General features: G+C 46.6%; 1 protein-coding gene across 3 annotated transcripts in view; it reads right to left on the minus strand.

The window, feature by feature from the left end:
• The window catches only part of MYLK2 (myosin light chain kinase 2), a 38,426-nt gene extending 28,452 nt beyond the window's left edge, over positions 1–9,974 (minus strand). The window contains exons 1-2 of one of the 3 annotated variants that reach the window (XM_081916903.1): positions 9,819–9,974; positions 1,122–1,506 (exon numbers count right to left, since the gene is read on the minus strand). In XM_081916903.1, coding sequence (XP_081773029.1) covers positions 1,122–1,411 — 290 coding nt within the window. In that variant the 5' untranslated portion in view covers positions 1,412–1,506; positions 9,819–9,974. The other 2 variants (XM_081916904.1, XM_081916902.1) reach the window with 2 other exon arrangements.
• Positions 9,975–22,606: the final 12,632 nt, after the last annotated feature.

Genomic DNA, 22,606 nt, shown 5'->3' on the forward strand with positions numbered 1-22,606 from the left:
GCTGATTGATCACCAAATGACCGATACAGTGGTACCTCGCAAGACGAAATTAATTCGTTCTGCGAGTTTTTTCATCTTGCGAATTTTTCGTCTTGCGAAGCACGGATTCCAACCCAAAATCCAAAAACCCCCAAAAAAGTTTTAAAAGTTTAACTTACCAAATGGCTGCAAAAGAAGTTTTGGAAAAGCTTCAAAAATCACCAGTCTTCAAAAACCTCAAAAAAGGCTCAAAAAAGGAAACAAACTTGCAAGACGTTTTCGTCTTGCGAAGCAAGCCCATAGTGAAATTCGTCTTGCGAAGCAACTCAAAAAACGATAAACTCTTTCGTCTTGCGAGTTTTTCGTCTTACGAGGCATTCGTCTTGCGAGGTACCACTGTATTTGTGGAATACAGTTTATCTACATTGCAATATTGCAAAGAGTTTTGCCTAACCATTTAACTTGGAAGGTACTGGTGCAATAAAGCTCAAAAGGAAGGTTTGGACAATTAATGATTGGGAGTTGCGCCATTAAACTCCAGATAACAGACTTGGACAACATCCCGGATTGGAATGGAGTCAGAGGAAACTGCGCTGATAAAAAGACAGTTGGAAAAATACATACTAATAAAGTTGTATTCGACGGTTGAATGTATATGATGTTTGACATGACTGAGAATTGTGGACTCAGGGATGGAGAATTATAAAGCGTCAAAATCGAGATGTGGAAAATATGCAAGCAACAAGGAGAGGCAGGGCTGAGATGTGGAGATTTGCTTCAGAGATCCAGACCGTGGGGAGCTCCAGAAAATTAATAATTATAATTTGAACTATAATTTGGTCTTCTTTTAGTTTTTTATTTTAATTGGAGTATTATGATTGGATATATTAATTGGATTTTTTTATTGGAAAATCAATAAAAATGATTTTTTTAAAAGTTAAATGAAATTAAATAGATTTTTGGTGCTTTTATAGCTGCTGGTGGTGGACATTGCTGAATATTGATGGTTACTTCTGAAAACAATAAAATAAAAGTCTGCTTTTAACTTTTAACTGCTGCAAACCGCTTTGATATATTTTTTTACAAAAAAAAAAATTGTACATCAATGCATTAATGAAGGCTGTACGAGAGAGAAGCATTACCTGGGCAGGTGTGCTGGGCAGCTGAGGCTCTGCTGAAGTTCAAGGTGCTTCTGCTGGGAGCTAGGTGGGCTTTCGTGGCTCCCTTCCCCTCCTGCCACGGCAGCTTGGCTTGGCGTATGGCTCTCTTCCACTGCCTTGGCCGCATCCTGCCCTGCTCCCCCTTTCGCCTCCTGGCTTGGCTCTTCAGGCCCGGCTTCCGCTGCTTCTCTCGGCTCCCCCAGGCCCACGGCAGGTGCCTCTGCTCCCCCTTCTGTGCCGGGGGTGCTGCAAGACCCTCCGTCCTTCTCCATCCTCTGCTTTCCTCCCAGGGGAGCCTCCTCGGACGCTGGGTGTTGGGCAGAGGCGTCCAAACTTGGGGTTCCCTCCTCGGCCTTCAGCTCAGCTTCTGTGTAAGATACAAAATAAGGGAGAGTAGTGATTTTTCCCCCTGATACAGCAAATAACAAAAATTAAAGCGACAAAAAGTGTTTTGAGGCATTGCAATAAATTGCCCTACATGCCAAGAGAAGGCAGCGTTTATTCATTTATTTCAAAGAAGGAAGGAAGGAAGGAAGGAAGGGAGGGAGGGAGGGAGGGAGGGAGGGAGGGAGGAAGGAAGGAAGGAAGGAAGGAAGGAAGGAAGGAAGGAAGGAAGGAAGGAAGGAAGGAAGGAAGGAAGGAAGGAAGGAAGGAAGTGGTTTACATAAGAAAGAAAAAAACAACAAAAATTTCATTATGAAAAATTAACAACACAAACTTCAGACATTTAAAAAGTTAAAATAATAAACTAAAACAGGTGAAAGGTCGCATTAGCTTTCGATACACCTGGCTAGGATTGCTTAAGCAAAGAATGTTTTTAAGCAGGCACCAGAAAGAGTTCAACCTGACGTCAATAGACAGGGAGTTCCAAAGTTTTTCTTAGAACAAGGATCCTGTGTGCGAGGGATGGCGTGCCAGTGGCGGGCAGTGCCAGAGGCCAAAGTGGGTGGGGCAATGGATGTAAATGTCACCTTTGTGCAGCAGACTGGTTCCTACATACATTCGCAAACACACTCTCCTCCATTTATTCTCCGTTCAGACGAACAAGAACCATCATCAGAGTTCGAGGGTACTTTCCAGCCAGGCAAAAACACTCACGGGCAGTTCCAAGGGCCAGATAGAGAGGCATTCGGCCCCCAGGTCTGTGGCTCCCTGCCAAATTAACAGCAAACTTGTTCCCTGAATCCTGACCCTGATTTATAGCGCCTCCACACTGTCATTCCGCAGGAGAGAATAAAAAAGGAGAATTTCAGGTTTGCATGATGGAAGGACCCTGGCACAAGAAACCCACCTCTTCACACTATGGACTTTTTGCAGTAGTGAAAGTGAGAGGGACTACATTTCCCAGAATTCTTTGGGCATCTGGACAAAGTCCTGGCTGTTCAGGCGGTACAAGAGAGTTTCCTATATTTTCTCTATGTGCACCATCTAGATCTGCAAATCCGCAGGGCCTCAAGTGCTCTCCTCCAGATAGAAAAGCAAACTCTGCAGCAGTTGCCTCTGGAACTCCCTGCTACTTGAGGAAACGGTGAGCTGTGTGCATGAAAGAGTATGCTTGTTCCCCGCTTTAAAAGCACCACTTCTCATCCTCTTCAGGAGAAGCAAATGCGCAACAAGGGAAGCATGGGGAGGCATGTCCCTGCACCACTCAGAGCGCACGTCAAGGATGAGCATTGGGGAGGCCAAAGGGAAGCTCCTCTGGCTCAGCATCCCTATCCCAGACTCAAACTCTCATAGCATTTCTTGCTAAAAGTGAGAGCAAAGACCCTCTCTCTGGCTGAGACGCCTGGAGAGTAGCTACCAGTCAGATCAGATAATGTTGGCTGAAGGCGGTGAAGGTCCTCCGTCTGGAGGCAGTTGGAGGATGGATGGCAGCTAATGGATTGAGGTTGAATCCTGACAAGACAGAAGTACTGTTTTTGGAGGACAGGAGGCGGGCGGGTATGGAGGACTCCCTGGTCCTGAATGGGGTAACTGTGCCCCCGAAGGACCAGGTGCGCAGCCTGGGAGTCATTTTGGACTCACAGCTGTCCATGGAGGCGCAGGTCAGTTCTGTGTCCAGGGCAGCTGTTTACCGGCTCCATCTGGTACGCAGGATGAGACCCTCCCTGCCCGCAGACTTGCCAGAGTAGTGCATGCTCTGGTTATCTCCCGCTTGGACTACTGCAATGCGCTCTCTGTGGGGCTGCCTTTGAAGGTGACCAGGAAACTGCAACTAATCCAGAATGTGGCAGCCAGACTGGTGACTGGGAGCGGCTGCCGAGACCACATAACACTGGTCCTAAGAGATCTTTATCAGCTCCCAGTACATTTCTGAGCACAATTCAAAGTGTTTGTGCTGATCTTTAAAGCCCTACACAGCCTCGGTCCTGTATACCTGAAGGAGCATCTCCACCCCCATCGTTCTGCCTGGACACTGTCCAGCGCCAAGGGCCTTGGCAGTTCCCTCACTGCAAGAAGCCAAGTTACAGGGAACCAGACAGAGGGCCTTCTCGGTGGTGGCGCCCGCTCGGTGGAACACCCTCCCTTCAGATGTGAAGGAAATAAGCAGCTATCTTATCTTTAAAAGACATCTGAAGGCAGCCCTGTTCAGGGAAGTTTTTAATATTTAATGCTGTATTGTTTTTAACACTCGTTTGGGAGCTGCCCAGAGTGGTTGGGGAAACTCAGCCAGATGGGCGGGGTATAAATACATTGTTGTTGTTGTTATTGTTATTATTATTATTATTATTATTATTATTTTGAATGAACTGTTGGAACAGTTGGGTGACCTGTCTTGGGCTGGCCATTGGTCCATCTTCCTCAGTACTGTCTGCACGGACTGGCAGCAGCAGTCTAGGCTTTCCGGCAGGACTCTCTCCCAGCCCTTGTTGGAGATGCAAAGTGGGGGACGTTTTCCCCTCCATTCCGCCTGGCCTTTGGCTTGGAATCAACTTGATCCCCTTCCCCTCTTTCCTTTCTCCTTTCTCCTTCTGAGATGGAACTCCTATTTGGGGACTTCCCTGGCTTTTTTCTGGCCCACGCAGGACCAGTCTGGATAGTTGGGTGATATGTACTGAGTTGACTAGGATCCAAACTGCAGCAGTCTGATTGGTCCTAGAACAATAGGATCCAAAATGCAGCAGTCTGATTGGTCCTAGAACAATAGGATTCAGAATGCAGCAGTCTGATTGGTGCTAGAACAATGCAGCAGTATGATTGGTCTACAGGAGCCACCCAATCCAGCTCCAGACGGAAGTGAATCTGCAACCTGATTGGCCTACAGGAGAATCCCAGAATTAGCCAATCACATGCAGCCCATTGTGTAAATAATGTATTTAAAGCTGATACTTTGGGGGAACATTCATTCCTCCTCACCACTATGAGCTGAATAAAGAACATGAAATCCACTCTCGGCTCCGAGTATATTTCACTGGCCTTGGTGAAGACTTGATGTTTTCATCCCCAAAAAAGTTTTTGATTTGAGTTCCTACTGAAATGAGGCTGCATTTTAATGTTGTATTTTAATCTTGTTTTTAAGTTGTATTTTAATCAATTGTTTTTATACCTGGTGTTAGCTGCCCTGAGCCTGTTCTTGGCTGGGGAGGGCAGGGTATAAATAAAATTATTATTATTATTTTATTTTTATTATTAGTGAGCTGCAGCCCCTGGGCTCTGGCGTGACAGAGACAAGTTCACCCCCAGCTATTCTGAATTTAAGATAGCATCTTTCCCCATTTCCCCCCGCTGCTGCCTGCAACACGCGTTTCCATCTGCTGCTGTCCATCCTCTGCCAAAAACTACATTATTTGTTTTGCTGTCCGCAGTAGTAGAATGTCATTATATCAGTGTTGTTTCATTATTACACCCCATTCATTTCGATGCAAAGGAAAACACAGTGGAAATGGGGGGAGGAAATACAATAATAGAATCTCAGAATTGGAAGGGACAGCAAGTGTCATCGAGCCCAATGCAAGAATCAGTGCCAAATCAATTCCATATCGAAGGCTGGAAGTGACAACAGTGGATACCAATATGTCCAATGGATTGATTTTAATTTTGCGCACGCATTGTCGATTTCCCCTCCCATTTCCACTGGAAATCTGACATCCTGCTAGGGATATTAGCCAGTGAAATCCCAAAGAAAGTCTCAACGGTATTTCTATATGTGACTACAGCGGCAAGGATTCTCTGTGCACAGAAATGGAAGGAGGAGAATACCTTCAAAGGGAGGATGGCTGTGAAAACCTTGGAATATGCAGAGATTGCAAAATTGGGAGCGCGAATGAAGGATGCAGATACAGAAAGATACAGATTTAGAATCTTTTAAAGAAGAAAAGCCTTTTCTAGTCTATATAAAAAGTTGTTTTGCCATATGGGAAGGCCACAATGGAGTTTGAAGCGTTATTATTGTTATTATATTATAGAAAACAGCAGAACGTATTAAGAAACAGGTTGGAGAGAATGAAGACCGAACCTTAAAACGCAATTGCATGTAATTTGGGCTATGAATATCTCTGTTTTCTGAGTGAGAACTTACTAGTTTTGTTGAACTGGAATATAATCGTTGAGCAACAAATGTAACTTTCTATAGGGAAAAAAGAACAAAATATTATTATAGGGGGGAAAGTAATCTCTGACATCCCTACTCTTAATCAACCCATCAATCAAAAGAAGATCTACTGTGTTGTTTAGAGTAGATTCCATTCCTTAATTCACACGTTGGAATAGAGAGTATTTCCTTTTCAGCCATTCCTTTTTCCCCCTAAAAAAATTAATTTATTTCGGGATTTTTACATACATTATATTATCTCCTTCCAATTTTTAAATTTCCCGTCCACTTTTTTCCTTTCCCACCCTTCCCCCCCCCCGCCTCCCCATATCCATTGGAAGGGTTCAAACAATTCTCCTCAGCCACGGGCATAGCGTCTTTAGTTTCCACCGAATGTCTTTTGTTCCAGTAGTTTTTATCCATTGAAGATAGGAGTTCCATCTGTTCCTTATTGTGGTGGACTTGACCTTCCATGTTGTTTCCTGTGACATGACTGCGACAATGTCCGACTGAATCAGTTCAAACAAATAACTATTCCATGCCTCTACTGTCCATTTTTCTCTATCTTTCCAACCTAAAGCTATCGTTGCCTTTCCCGCTAATATCATAGCTTTAAAAGTAATCTGGTCTCCTTTCTCTATAGCCGCGTTTCCAAGAATACCCATGGTCATGAAATCAAAGTCTATTGAAAGCTTCACTTTAAACAGTTCATTAATAACCTTTAGGATTTTACTAGAAGCTTTTCTACTTGGAATAATAGGATTGGAATTGTTCCCAAAAAAGATGTTAGACTGTTTTTGTATGCCACTAAGCGGCAAGACTTTTATTAGCCAAAAGCTGGAAATCGCAAGAAATACCAACAATAGAAGAATGGCAGATGAAGATGTTGGACTTTTTGGAGCTGGCCGACCTGACTGGAAGAGGAGCTACATGAGGACTGGAAGAAATTTAAAGAATATTTAGCTAAATATTTTGATATAGGATAAACAGAAAATTCTTGGAAACAGTAAATAGGCTTCGGGGTAAAATAAGAATATGTGATAGTAAATATTAAGGATTAAAATATATTAATTAGGAGAAGAGGTTAGTAAATGAAAGGAGTTAATATTATTAGAAATATGAATTTGGAGAACTGTTATATGGGTGATATAATGAAATTCAGTTAGCGGGGATTCAAGGAAGTCAGTTATCAATGTAACGAGAATTAGGTATTTGAAGAAACAATTTTTCTTTGTGCTTAATTTATTGTAGCGTAATGTGTTTTGTTATGTCATTTTTGTGATAAATGTGGAAAATCAATTAAAAACATTTGGGGAAAATAAAATAAAATAACCTTTAGCATTTTATTCCAGAATTCCTTTACCTCTGAGCATTCCCAGTACGTATGGGGAAACCACCCCTTGGCTAGTTTACAGTGGCAACAGTTAAGAATCATAGAATCATAGAGTTGGAATAGACCACAAGGGCCATCGAGTCCAACCCCCTGCCAAGCAGGAAACACCATCAGAGCACTCCTGACATATGGTTGTCAAGCCTCTGCTTAAAGACCTCCAAAGAAGGAGACTCCACCACACTCCTTGGCAGCAAATTCCACTGTCAAACAGCTCTTACTGTCAGGAAGTTCTTCCTAATGTTTAGGTGGAATCTTCTTTCTTGTAGTTTGGATCCATTGCTCCGTGTCCGCTTCTCTGGAGCAGCAGAAAACAACCTTTCTCCCTCCTCTATGTGACATCCTTTTATATATTTGAACATGGCTATCATATCACCCCTTAACCTCCTCTTCTCCAGGCTAAACATGCCCAGCTCCCTTAGCCGTTCCTCATAAGGCATCGTTTCCAGGCCTTTGACCATTTTGGTTGCCCTCCTCTGGACACGTTCCAGTTTGTCAGTGTCCTTCTTGAACTGTGGTGCCCAGAACTGGACACACTACTCCAGGTGAGGTCTGACCAGAGCAGAATACAGTGGCACTATTACTTCCCTTGATCTAGATGCTATACTCCTATTGATGCAGCCCAGAATTGCATTGGCTTTTTTTTGCAGTGGTCAACCAAGACTCCTAGATCCTTTTCACATGTACTGCTCTCAAGCCAGGTGTCACCCATCTTGTATTTGTGCCTCTCAATTTTTTGCCCAAGTGCAGGAGTTCAATCCTGCTACCATATTAGCTATCTGGGCTGTTCAGCTATTTCTTATCCTGACCGCGAGAAGACAATGAAAGCAGCCTGGAGGGACAAGGGCCTCCGGACCCAAAGCAGGTTCTTGCATGGCTGCAGCCTGGACAGAGCCCAACCGGGACGCCCTCTGTGCCAAGGGAGGGGAGACTTGGCAGGGCTGCTAACCAGGCCGGCCGTCTGCCCTGCGGAGGCAGCTGCAAATGGGTCCCATCAAGAAAGTGGCTGGAGTCATATTGATTGCACCCACCAAGGCGACACAGCAGAGAGACATGCATCCCACTCAAGTTCACTGGGATTAAAACAACCGCCTCGCCTGGGCCTCCGTCTTGCAGCAGACCAAGCAGATCGCTTCTCCAGTGTCCCTAGTGGTCAGGGACAATTGTTTGAACCAATTAATGATCAGATGATTGATTGCCAGCCTGCCTTTAATACTCATCCCCTGCGGGAACCAAACATTCGTGGCATTTGCCTGCATTCATCATCGCTTGTGGCTGCACACTGAGTCTCTCTCCCTCCCCCTGCTACCTGCCTGCACTGTGGAAATTATGATTGTAAGCTCCCAGGGGCAGGGGCTTTTTCCTTTTTGTTTACGAAAGCTGGGTGTGGCGTTGCATACATTTGTAATTAAATCTCAGCCATCACCATGAGTGATGGCTTATGGTCACACAAGAAAGCCTAACAATAATTACAACCGGTCAGGAATCAATTAAAAATAGTAAATTCACATTTCACCGAAACCACATGGAAGTTATTGTGCATGACAAACATTTAGGTGGAATTGATTTGTCTACTACAAAAGAAAACTCAGCCTCAGGCCTGAAAAAAGCACGAGGTGACTTAAAGATTCACGACTAAAGGCTATCACTTCGTTATTGGAACAAAACAAGCTCTTTAATATAAGTCTTCCCCAATTCCTTCTTACAGCAACATACCAGAAGCAAAATCACATCCAAAGATAAACAAGAATGCTCTCTTTCCATCCCTACCACTTAAAAAATTCCCTCGTCAATTAACATGTTGGCTGATTGATCCATAAATCAGATCAATTAGCACTTGCAGGCCTGTTTGGAATGCCCTTGATTTTCACATTTTTTCCTCTTTGGCTTGGCCTGTAGCCATGCCCATTCCACAGAGCACCTGACTGTTATTTCAAACTATACACAGGCACACACACACACACACACACACACACACACTAAAAAGGCCAGAGGAATAGATGCTCCAATGCCTAAAAACAAACTCAGTCCAACTTTACAGACGATTCCCAGCTTTGCACAAAATTTCACAGTTCTCCGCAAACTCTGGATTCATTTTGCACACAGTCCGACATGCTCTGCTTCAAGGTCTGTTGTTTTTTTGCCACCCTAAGGCACCTCGTCAAGAGGTGGGCAGCAGCTCACACTAAAGTTCAAGGCTGCTTTGGAATCAAAAACTTGAATTGTGCAAGGAAGAAGCTTGCAGCGTGAACGGCACTCCAGACGGCCGAAGGAAGTCAGCAAAAGTCTGGCCAAGATTTGCCTGATCTTACCCTAGGGAGCAGATGGAAATAGCCGCCTGCAGAGAGCCATCGCCCGGGCACCTGCCAGAGACTTTAACCTCAAGAGCAGCCACCTCAGAGCTCGATTCTCAGAGCAGGAGCCACCAAGACGGCCGAGAGGACCTCTTTGGCCCAAGGCATCTCTCGACTGCTGGTAGCAGGGCATCCAAACTACGCCAAGGCTACCCTGCACGATGCCCGGGCAACACTGGTGGGAAGAGCATCCCAAACCATCTCCCAATAGGAGAGCCTGCATGAACAAAAGGCTGGAGTTTACCTGGACAGGTAGCCCTCCACATAAACCCACGGAAAGGCCAGGAGCAAAGCCGCAGGCTGGAAGACTCGAACTCTGCCCGGCCCAAGGAAGTCCCAGCGCAGAGTGAGGCCTCTCCCGCTCTCTACCCCTGGGGAAACGAGGCAAGGGACCCGTTACCTACCGTCGCCGTTGCCGACGGCCGCCAGCGCTGGATTAAAAGTGGGACAGAGCTGCCCGCCTTCTATACTCTGCGTAACCGAGCTGGATTAAGCGTGGGGAGAGAGGAGTATCTTTTACCCCAGAACTCTGGCAGTTATGAGCCTGCTGCGCTCTGCTCTGCAGGGCCACCTGTTCCCTCTGGCTTCCGTTCAAAGGACACTCCATTCTGCTGCCCGGCGCTCTCTCTCTCCTGCTCAGAGGAGATGGGAATTCAAACAAACAGAAATCAGATGACCCAGCCACCCTTGCTGAACTCCCTGCTCCTTGGGGAGCCTGCCGGAGGGGGTCTGGCCCAGAGGAGAAAGCCCTCCCTTGCCCGCCCGACCCTCAGCAAGACCCAAGCGGGGAGAGAAGGCTTTCTTAGTCAAGGTCTCCTGGGTTTGCGTGTCCAGGGAGAGTGCCCCATAGTTGCCCGGGGCTGTTTAGCGGCGATGGGGATTAGGCCAGACTCAACGGGCAGAATCTCCTATTGTTTAACCTTTGCCGGGTGCCAAAAGGCTGTTCAGACTAGCAGAGTGCCAGGGCCCTTCCCTGCTCAGGGGGGTTGCCATCTATATTAAGACCAGGAAGGAAATGGGCAGTTTGACTGGGGAAACGGAGGATCAGCTCAGGCGAGGGCAATTCCCACCATGTGCGTCACAGGGCATACATTGAAGGCGCCAGGAAGCCCCTGTTGGAACTCTGAATGATTCACTGCTCCGGACTGCCAAGAATTCCCTGCTAGGTGGGGTTGCCCGAGCTCTGACCCGAGGCCTCCAGGTTTGCCTGGTCCCCTCCAGGTGGCAGGTTGGAAACTCCAGGTGGGCAAGTACACCTTTAATTATCACAGAGGGAGCACAGATGTTCAAGGCGTTAACCAGCCAGAGGTGGCTGAAAGGCGGAGGAAAAGAAAGTTTTCTGAGTCCTTGGTCAGCAGGTCTGTTGCAGACAGAAAGGAGTTCCTCAGAAAATTATCCATCTTGCAAGCGTTCAGCCTATTAGAAGCCGGCTGAAAGTTATACGAAATACACTCGGAGTCGAGAGTGGATTTCATGCTCTTTATTCAGCTCATAGTGGTGAGAAGGAATGGAAGTTCCCCCAGAACACAGAAGGGGTGTAACCCAAGACCACATACATCATACCTATAACACAGAAAAGGCGGTCTACAGCAGAAATCTGAGTGCGTTGTTTATCTCATCTGACAGGTTACCTGTTAATGCTCACTTGATTGGATACCCTGGGGAGCCTGGCCAGTCTTTTGTAATTATAAATACTTAGTTCCTGAGCCAGGTCACAGGCTCACCCTATTCAAACACAGACAGACATACCCTTAAGACAGGATTTGTGAAGGAAAAGACAATAGGGAGGCTTTTCCATTTTCCTACTGTGGGATGGAGTTCCATAGCTTAGCTATGCCCCATCCTTTCTTGTTTGTTTGTCCTGAACCCATCACCCCACCCTAGGCAGCCTCTCTCTCTCTTTCCCCCCTGCAGAAGAGTGGCAGTTAGCGCCTGCCCGGGAAGGAACTCCTCCTTGTTTGCAAAATGTCAGGCATGGCATCTTTTCGCTGCTCTTGGCACAAATGCCGAGGACCAAAATAATTCTGGAAAGGACCCAGGGCCTGGGGCAAGGGAGGCGAAGAGGGTCTCTCTCTAGCAGGGTCCGGTTCGGGAAAGAATTGCCCTTAGTCACCGTGACGGAAAGCAGGAGGAAAGTGCCTTGCCCTTTCAGACAAGCAAACAACCTCTTGAGCCCAGCGCCACAATCCCCAGGCAAGGGGGCTGCTGATCAGTAGCCATTGCATCCAAAGCCTCATCTCTTTTCCATCCTGAGTGGAGCAGACAGTGGTGAGGCATATGGAGAGCAAGGGATGCATCTAAGTAAAAAACCAAGGGAGTTTGCGGGGTCCCAGATACGCCTGCAAATATTTGCCCGTTCTCCTGAGCGCACACATTCAGCTGGGCGAGGCAAGGGCCCAGAGATCTCATCCTGTCAGGCTGCCAGCTCCGGCCTAATTAAAACAAGTCATCCATCCGCTTCCTTTGCTCTCGTGCCGGGAGTCAGATTCTCGCAGTCAACAAGCGTGCCAAGGATCAGAGGCTGGGAAGGGCTTTGAATGAGCTGCTTAGCCAGACCCAAATGTGCAAGCGATACAAGCATCTGCCAGGGGCAGGGGGGAAGCAATGGGGGTTTGGGCAGGGGGTGGGTGGGCATGGATAAAATCAGCACAGGTTCCAAGAAACAGTGGCCCGGGATCTTTTGAATGGTGCAAAAGCTGGTGGGGCGCCGCTCCCAAAGAGAAGGGCGCAGGCAACATCTGGATGAGAAGTGGTGCTTTTAAACGGGGGGACAAGCATACTCTTTAGTGCACACAGCTCACCTTTTCGTCAAGTGGCAGGGAGTTCCGGAGGCAGCTGCTGCAGAGTTTGCTTTTCTCTCTGGAAAAGAGCACTTGAGGCCTTGTGGCATTTTTCAGGCTGACCTGAGGATTTGCAGATATAGATGGTGCAAATGGAGAAAATATAGGGACCTACAAAGATCTGATTGGATCAGGCCAGGGGCTCATCTAGTCTAGCATCCTAGTTTCACAGTGGCCAAGAGCTGGGATACTGGCAAGTAGGATCTGGGCACAAGAGCCCTCTCACCTCCTGGGGTTTCTAGCCATTGATAGCCATCTCCTCTATGAATATGGTGGGCTTTTGCATACACTATATTAATTCCCCAACCTGGTGTCATCCAGATGTTTTGACATACAATTCCTGCCGAGCTCAGCCATCATTAACAAAGGTTAGGGGATGTTGGGGGGTCATAGCTCAAAACTTCTAGGGAGTACCAAGTTGAGGAAGTTATATTACAATATTCCAGGCTATAAATCTATTTTGAAATATAATGAATTAAAAATGTGTGTCTATACAGAGTCTGACATTTTTAATTTGTGTCTATACAGAGCCTGCAATGACAAACATAGACAGCATCCTAAAAAGCAGAGACATCACCTTGCCAACAAAGGTCCGTATAGTTAAAGCCATGGTTTTCTCAGTAGTGATGTACGGAAGTGAGAGCTGGACCATAAAGAAGGCTGATCGCCGAAGAATGGATGCTTCTGAATTATGGTCTGGAGGAGACTCTTGAGAATCCCATGGACTGCAAGAAGATCAAACCTATCCGTTCTGAAGGAAATCAGCCCTGTGCTCACTGGAAGGACAGATCCTGAAGCTGAGGCTCCAGTGCTTTGGCCACCTCATGAGAAGAGAAGACTCCCTGGAAAAGACCCTGATGTTGGGAAAGATGGAGGGCACAAGGAGAAGGGGACGACAGAGGATGAGATGGTTGGGTTGGACAGTGTTCTCAAAGCTACAAACATGAGTTTGACTAAACTGTGGGAGGCAGTGGAAGACAGGAGTGCCTGGCGTGCTCTGGTCCATGGGGTCACGAAGAGTCGGATACAACTAAACAACTAAACAACATACAGAGTCTACCTCTTTGCAGGACAGGATATGATTTCTGCATGAAAGTTGGAGACTATAAGAATCCTCTCCATAGGTCTAGGACAGAGGTCAGCAAACTTTTTCATCAGGGGGCCAATCTACTGTCCCTCAAACCTTGTGGGGGGTTGGACTATATTTTTTTGGGGAAAACAAATTCATATGCCCCACAAATAACCCAGAGATGCATTTTAAATAAAAGGACACATTCTACTCATGTAAAAACACGCTGATTCCTGGACCATCTGTGGGCCGGATTTAGTTTGCCTACCCATGGTCTAGGATCACATAGAGAGAGAAAATGTCACTTGATCTCTGGTGCAAATGAGTTGCAAGTTCTGCTCCACATGCAGAAATCTACAATTTGAATTTCACCAGCCCTGGCTCACGTCATCTTAGGGACCACGTAACGTTGGAAGGGCCTGGTTGCTGGATCAGGCCAAAGGCCCACATTGCCCAACATCCTGTTCTCCGAGTGTCTGACCAGAAGCCCTCCCCCCCATGGGAAACCCACAAGGAGGACCTGAGTGGGATATAAATGCAATAAATAAATTAAATCCACAGCTGGGCAGCATGCAGTTGGGTGTTGGGTTCCACCCCCCCCCCAATCAGGATAAATCAGAATTAAATGGAGGGGGTGTGCAGACTGCCACTTGGAAGAGAACTACATGGGATGCACTGCCTCCCCTTTTAACAGCTGTGAATCCACTGCCCCAGCCCAGCTGCAACCTGCTGCCGATTCAGCCTGGTGTTGCCCCAGCCACTTAAGGAAACTGCCCCCCCCTCCAGGGAGCTATTCTCTCCTTAGCAGCCAGAGCTGAAGAGCTCATTGCCTGCTCTGCCTGCATCTCACGTCCCCCTCCAGTAAGCTAAGAAAGGAGCAGTGATTCATACATTGTTGTCCGCAGCATAGCAGCGAGTTAGCACCCCGCGACTATGCCATTCACCTCATTAGGCTTCATCAGCCTCCACCATGGGCTGGCCAAACAATCAACGGCACAGGAGCGATTGTCTCATTAGCAATGGCTTTTGCAAGGCCTCAGAGGCCGGGCCAAGGGAAGGAGGTGCCGTTACAGCACTTAGAAGGCAGCCAGGCTGGTTGCTGCCCAAGGCAGAAAATGAAAAAAACCCACAAAGGTTTTGCTCTGCATTAAGGACGCACATCTATTTATTAATTGCTCTCGTTAATTTGATCGCCGCCGTTCACCCTAAGGCTGCTAGGAGCGTCATGCAGCATCGGAACACAATGTTAAGAGCGATTTAAAGCAACTTACCAGCATAAGTACAAGGTGGATTGCAAAAAATGTACACCTCAAGTGTCGAAATTCAGCGTAAAGAGGTGTGCCTTGAGCAGTCTCTGGAAACTTTACAAGGAAGGTGCCAAGCGCTTCTGCTGGAGGGAGTTCCAGTGGTGTAGTGTACGGGGGGGGGGAGAGGGGCAGTGGCCCCGGGTGCATTTTTTCTGGGGGTGGGGTGCAAATTTTCATCCAGGATACTGATGGCCCTGCCATTAAGACTGGAGCAGACAGGTGGACTTGGCTAGGACTGAACTGGGCTCACTAGTGGCCAGAGGTGAGGAAGACCCAATGGGATGTCCCTGTTAGAATTCTGTACTGTGTGTATGACATCTGTATGGTTGTTGCAGTTACATTGATGACTGCAATACAGATCATGAATTGTGGGAGGATGTTAGAATTCCTGTTCCATGATTGCAGTCATGGGATTGTTGCCTATCACATGACGGTGTATGTTTTGTCTCCACAGAGTGGGAAGTGACAGAGAAAGGATGTTTGTGTTCCTGTGTTCCACGAAGTGGGACTATTGTCCTTTGTTCTTTTTCTCTTTGCTGTCTGATGCTAGAGAGAGAGGGAGCCATGTTGCAGTGCTCCGTGTGGGTTTATATGTAAATAAAGTAGATTAGCCAAAATGCTGAGTTGCTAAGTTCTGTTACGCAAGCTGCGAAGACTCTGCGGATCCCTAAGTGTGCTGGTGTCAGTTGGCATCGTTCGCTGTGATGTTCAGGCAGAAGAAAAGCCTTTGAAGCTCCCGACCGAAAGACTAGGAGGGAAAGAATATGCCAGTTGAGCATTTGTCTCTGCCAGAGTCCTACTCGAGTGTAGGCTGAACTCCTGACAGTCCCCTCCCCAAGCGGCACCAGGCAAGGCCAGGCCGGAGGATGGGCTGGGGGCTCCTTGTGTGGCAGAGCTCCACGCCTAGGCCTAGATCCAGCAGGCAGGAGGGACAAGAGTGAGGAGAGGAGAGGAGCTTCTGCACGCAAAGCTGGAGGGGTTGCTCAGAGCAGCTGGTGCACAGAAATAATAACGCCAGGCCCCCTCTTGCTGCGCCACTCTGCTTTGAATTCTTTAAACTTGCTTCAAGTGGCCCGATTCTGCTTTAAATGCATAGTGCAGATCAGGGTTTCAATCTCTTAGGAACCACAAGGGCTTGCAAAGCCCACTTTCGTTGTCCTGCCATTAATCCCTGTACAATGAGTAAACAAACAAACAAACCCCTGTGTTGCAAAATATGAGTCAGCAATATTGAAAGCAACACAATGGCCAGAAACAATTAGAATGTGGAAAAACTTTATGGAATACTTCAAAACATCAAAACTAACAAAAGTTAGTTAAGGACTCTGAAAGTCCTTAAATGAATCACGGTGCCAGACTTTACCCGGCGGAGAGCAAGCTGTGAAGCTTTGTATAATCAGCAAATGTCCAATTCTGATGTCCAACTCTGAACTCTGCTGAAGAGTGTTTCCGGATAGCAACTACTGTTTTGTTGAATTCTTCATCAGCCAATTAGTTCAACACTCGTAAGTAGAAAGATATGTAATTTCTTCATTAACCAATCTTTTTTCCGAATACATATACATGAGAATGAAAAATACTCTGGAACAGTGTTCATGCAACTATGTAATGACTATATGTATATTATATCTATCCGGAAGTAGTTGCTATCTGGAAACACTGTTCTGCAGACTTCAGTCTGGCACCGTGATTCATTTAAGGACTTTCAGAGAATTCAGTTTATTAATTTTTATGTTTCGAATTATTCCATAAAGTTTTTCACATTGTAATTGTTTCTGGCCATCGTGTTGCTTTAGATATTGCTGATTAATCCCTGCACGACAGAAATAGAATATAAAAATCTTCTCTTTGGGGAAAGAGGGTCTGTTGAGCAAGTCCTGGCCATCAGCTTGAACTACGCGATTTAAATTTGCTGGGATGTGATTGAATATCAGCCGAAAACAGCAACGGCCTGGAAGCGCCCTGCGAGGCCTGCAGCACTCAAAAGATGTTTTGATATAGAAGACGGATCCAAAAGGCACACACACAGACCCAGGCTGACTTTTGGAGCATGGCTGGGGGTCAATGTGTGTGTGTGTGTGTGTTTGTTCTGTTCCAAGCTGGAGAAAACAAGCACACCCACCGGGTAGTTTTTGGCTCTGTGGACACAGCCCAGAGGCTCTAGCCAGTGCACAGTGTCCTGGGAGAGTTGGCCAGCGGTCAAGCATGCCTGTTCCCCTGGCTACAGTGCCGTCACAGCCTCAAGCAGGACACACTTTAACCTTTCTGCTCTTTCCATGGGCCTGAGAAAGTTGGTCGGGCAGTCAGGCCCGTCCCCTTCTCAGGGAAACTCTATCCCCAGGCTAATTCGAGCCACTCAGCAGGGCAGCTGGCCTACAAGAGTTGGAATAGGATGGAGAACCCTTACCTGAATATCCCAGCCCCTGCTCCGTAACTGGAGAGCCTGGAAAATCCGGGGAGAACAAGTCTGTGATGTAGTCAACAGCTTCTCAAAACCTTCCATCAGCACTGGGAACTTCCTGCCTCTGGGGTGGGGTGATTGGGAAACATCAGGAACACACTTTGACAACTCTTAAAGAGGGTGGTGGTGGGGAACAAGTCTATAACCCTTGGCCTAAGCAATAATGCTCATATTGGTACCCCTTTGAAGGGGTACGATACGAGACACAGGATCTACCCATTCTGGAAGAATGGCAGATGAAGGTGATGGACTATATGGGATTGGCAGAAATGACTGGCAGAATCCGAGACCAGGGAGAAGAGTCGGCGGAAGAAGATTGGAAGAAATTCAAAGACTATCTACAGAAATATTGCAAAATCAATGAATATTAGAACGATGTCGGATAGAAATTAAGTGGTTTCCAGCTGTAATGTTTTAAGAGAATATGGGGGGGGGGGAAAGGTTTAGAAGCAGGTTAAAACTTATCAATAAGGATTTGCTGAACTAACAATTTGAATTGGAATACAGAAAAGGGAGGTATGAGGAGGTCTGGGAAATAAGTTAATGGAAAATAAGTTATGGAAACTTTGTGTGTTTTTAATTATTTTTATTTTTGTATTTTTTCTTTTTGATTTTTATTGTATTAATATTGAAAATCTTAATAAATATTTATAAAAATAAATAAATGAAGGGGTACGATACAATATCTTTATTGTCATTGTCCCTTGCGGAACAATGAAATTGAAAAACTACATAAAACTACCACAAAACTACATAAAACATTCAAAAACCCCTAAAGAAATCGCCAGTTGCAGCCAATGCAATCACGGGTTATCGAATCATAGTTGGAAGGGACACCTAGGCTCATCTAGTCTAACCCCCTGCAATGCAGGAATTGTGCCTAAAGCATCCATGATTGGGGGTCATCCAGCATCTGTGCAAAAATCTCCACTGAAGGCGAGCCCATCATCTTCCAGTGGTCCTGAAAGACCTACATTGGCTCCTGGTACGTTTCTGGGCACAATTCAAAGTGTTGGTGCTGACCTTAAAAGCCCTAAACGGCCTTGGACCAGTATACCTGAAGGAGCGTCTCCACCTCCATCGTTCTAACCGGACACTGAGGTCCAGTGCCGAGGGCCTTCTGGTGGTTCCTTCAATGCGAGAAGCCAAGTTACAGGGAACCAGGCAGAGGGCCTTCTCAGTAGTGGCGCCCGACCTGTGGAACACCCTCCCACCAGATGTCAAAGAGAACAACAACTACCAGACTTTTAGAAGACATCTGAAGGCAGCCCTGTTTAGGGAAGCTTTTAGTGTTTGACAGACTATTGTATTTTAATATATTGCTGGAAGCCACCCAGAGTAGGCAGGGTATAAATAAAAATTATTATTATTATTATTATTCCAAAGGAGCCTATTCCACGGTCAAACAGCTCTTAGTGCATGGTTCTTCCTAGTTTAGTTGGAATCTCCTTTCTTGTGGTTTTAATCCTTTAGTTTGGGTCTTACCCTCTGGAGCAGGCGACAACAGGCTTGTTCCACCTTCCATGTGATAGCTATCATATCACCTCTTGGCCTCCTCTTTTCCAGGCTGAACATACCCAGCTCCTTCAACTGTTCCTCATAAGGCTTGGTTTCCAGAGCCTTTTTCATCCTGGTCACCCTCCTCTGCACACCTCCCAGCATGTCAATATTCCTCTTAAATTGCGGTGCCCAGAACTGGATACAGGACTTCTGGGGGGGGTGGAGTCTGACCAAGGCTGAATAGAGCAGTACTATTGCTTTTCTTGATCTGGACCCTGCATGTAGCCTAGAACAGCATTAGGGGTTTTTTTGCTGTTCTGCATTTGATGTATAGGCAGAATGTGGACTGTTACCTTAGACAGAGTCAGACCATGCATCTATGTAGCTCTAATGTCTACACTACCAGCAGCTCCCCAACATTTCAGACAGGGAATCTTCCCCAGCCTTCCTGCAAAGGCTGGAGCCATTTCCATGCAAATGTGGAGGTAATTGGGTTGTTTTTATTTTGATTATGCATTTTGTGGTTTTATATTTTTATTTGGTGAAGCGCCCTGAGTCCTGCGGGTAAAGGGCGGTATATAAATTCAATTAATAATGCAACACACCGTGGTCCTTCCCCAAATATTAAGTGCAGGGGGAACCCACTTATAAGCAGACACAGGCTGGAGAAGGAATGCACCTGCCTGTTTTTCCTAATGTGGAAGCAGAATGTATGCTTCTGCGGCCTGCAGGGATCTGGGCCTCTCACAGGAGACATGAGCTTGCTTCTGTCTTAAGGAAACATCTCTCTTAAGAGTGTAACAGGATCAACACAAAGTTGGAAGAAAAGTGAAGTATGGAATGTTTGAGGGTTTTGGACCAGAAATGTTTGCATATTTCCCCCCTGCAAACTACCGTATTTTCGCCCTATAGGACGCACTTTTTCCCCTCCAAAAATGAAGGGGAAATCTGTGTGTCCTATGGGGCGAATGCAGGCTTTCGCTGAAGCCTGGAGAGCAAGGGGGGTCAGTGCGCACCGACCCCTCTCGCTTTCCAGGCTTCAGGAAGCTATCAGCAAGCCTGGGGACCCTGCGGGAGTTCCCACAGGGCTCCCCACGCTGCGGATAGCAGCCTGCCACCCGACACGCGGGCGCCCTGAAGCAGAGCGCCCCACGCTTCGGGCAGACATCGGCCAGCCCCACAAGCTCGGGGGACAGCAGGGAGGTGCAGCGCCGCCATCCCGCTGTTCCCCAACCTGGTTTTGGGGGGAAAATAAAGGGAATTCCCCCCCTTTATTTCCCCCCAAAAAACTAGGTGTGTCCTATGGGACGAAAAATACGGTAGTTTCTTCTGGATTCTTATTAACCACATTGTGAGAACTTTAAAAGCTGTTAGGGTGTTTGCTTACGTACAGAGGGTATCAATCACCTGAGAAATCTGGCTCACGAGTCTTCTGTAATGCAGTTGCCTTGTCTTAATAAACAAAGAGTCTTGAACAGACTTTATTCCAACCACGTTGTGAAAGCTGTTTTTCTTCCACACTAATATCAGTGATGAAAATTACATAATTCTATTTCTTTTAATGATAGCTCCTGCCCACACGGAACAGTATTTTACCCATGCAACTGTATTTAGACTATGGATATAAAACAGGCAACTGCTTGCTTGGGTGTAGTGTGGAAGAGCCCAAATTTGAGAAATAGGCTAAATGTTATGCATGCAGGGCACCCCAGTTGCAAATTCCTTTTTTAAAAAAGGGGCTGCTGGTAGTAGTTAGAAAGATTCCTGCCTCCGCCTTTGAGAGCCGCCACAAGTGGATTACAAGGGCTAACATAAATTCATGTTTGTGCATTCCAGCTCTGGGGAAAAGATGCTAGATGTCCACCACACCCTGGCAGCTCCCCACCAAACAGCCTTAGCTCAATGTCAAAATGAAAACCTATTGGCCCTGAATCTGCCTGTAGTCTCTACTGTGCATGATGGTCTTTATTAAAAGTCAGCTGGCATCCAGATCATGGGGGCTTCTGCTAGGCAAGTCAGCGGTCCCAGAAACTTTCATAAGTGACAGCACAGATCTACCTTTAAATTTGAGGTCCAGCACCAAGGGCATTCTGGCGGTTCCCTCATTGCGAGAAGTGAGGTTACAGGGGAACTGGGAAGAGGGCCTTCTCGGTGGTGGCGCCCGCCCTGTGGAACGCCCTCCCACCAGATGTCAAAGAGAAAAACAACTACCAGACTTTTAGAAGACATCTGAAGGCAGCCCTGTTTAGGGAAGCTTTTAATGTTTGATGGACAATTGTATTTTAATATTTTGTTGGAAGCCGCCCAGAGTGGCTGGGGAAACCCAGCCAGATGGGCGGGGTATAAATAATAAATTATTATTATTCCAAAGGAGCCCATTCCACGGTCAAACAGCTCATACCACGGTCAAACAGACTATTGTATTTTAGTGTTTTGTTGGAAGCCGCCCAGAGTGCCTGGGGAAACCCAGCCAGGTGGGCGGGGTATAAATATTATTATTATTAAAGAAACTGAAGTTCAGAGCGTTACTCCCAACTGCAACAAACCAGAAGCAAAAGGCTACTTTTCACTACTAGCCCAGCCCTGGGATCCTCATGGGTGTTGCAAAGCCAGACCTATTGGGCCCACCTAGCCCACTGTCCCTGGCACACACTAGCAGCAGATCTCCAGGTTTTCAGGCAGATTTTCCCAGCCTTACCTGGCACTGCTGGACATTGAACTTGGGACCTTCTGAATGTAAAGTTGCAATTCTTCACGACTGAAACAAAGTTGTTGGGATTTATCCATGAAACTACAATGGTACCTTGGGTTACCTATGCTTCAGGTTACAGTCTCTGCTAACCAAGAAATAGTACCTCGGGTTAAGAACTTTGCTTCAGGATAAGAACAGAAATCGTGCTCCGGCGGCATGGTGGCAGCGGGGGGCCCCATTAGCTAAAGTGGTGCTTCAGGTTAAGAACAGTTTCAGGTTAAGAACGGATCTCCGGAACAAATTAAGTTCTTAACCAGAGGTACCACTGTACAGGTGAAAGCAGGGAGGGATAGCACTGATTCTTGTTACACCATTATCCCAAAGGAGGCAAGTAAGGACAGGCTGGGGCTGCCCTGACAGAACCTCATGTGGGGGCATCCCCACGACCCGACTCAAGCGATCCGAACCTGAGCTCTGGCCGTGTAGACAAAGAGCAGAGGCAACATTAACCAGCCTTGTCGGCAGCTGCAAGGAGGGTGCAAGCCCAGCGTCTGGGAAGGTGGTCAACAGCGTGCATCCAATTTGGATCCTAAAATAGCACTTCTATCATACTGCTCAGAAGCCGCTCAACAGCTTTCCTACAAGGATCTCATTACTTACCTGATGGCTGCAGCACGGCTGACCATTGCAATGCATTGGAAGTCTCTCAGCACAGGACTGCTTGAGATCTGGATCACACAACGCTGGGAATTAAAATCAATGGACAAACTAACAACCCCTGTGCAAAGGAGCCAAATGACAAGAAAACCACCCATTTTCAAACAACCTGGCAGGTTTTTTTTTTTTTACATTTATTACATATACAACATCAAAGCAACATTGTTCTATGGTCATGGTACACATGTCAACCTTTGTTTAAAAGCTAAAATCACTGGAAAGCTAGATGTAATTAAAAGAGAAATGTGGTGCTTCTGGCTGAATACCGATTGTTGCTTCCTGTACAGGGATGTGAAAATAATAGCACAACATGGGGGTGGGGAGGAGAAAGAGCATGCATCCATCTCCACCTCAGCTCAGAGAAAAAGAAAGCCTGTCCCCCTCCCCTTGACTGTACTCAGTTCCCCATGCTGTGGTACAGGTTTATCAAATGCACGGTTCCCAGCCAGAGCCAGCGATTAAGGCAGGAGGGTTCAGTCAAGGAAACAAGGCCACACAAGAACAAGGAAGTTCTGCACAGCAACTCAAGTCCTAGAGGGTATGTGCAAAATGTTTTGAGGGTTGGGTTTCAGTTAGGAGGAGAAAGTGAAAAATGACACTCCCCCC

Source organism: Podarcis melisellensis (genome assembly GCF_964234715.1).
Source record: "Podarcis melisellensis genome assembly, chromosome: 6".
Classification (NCBI taxonomy): Eukaryota; Metazoa; Chordata; class Lepidosauria; order Squamata; family Lacertidae; genus Podarcis; species Podarcis melisellensis.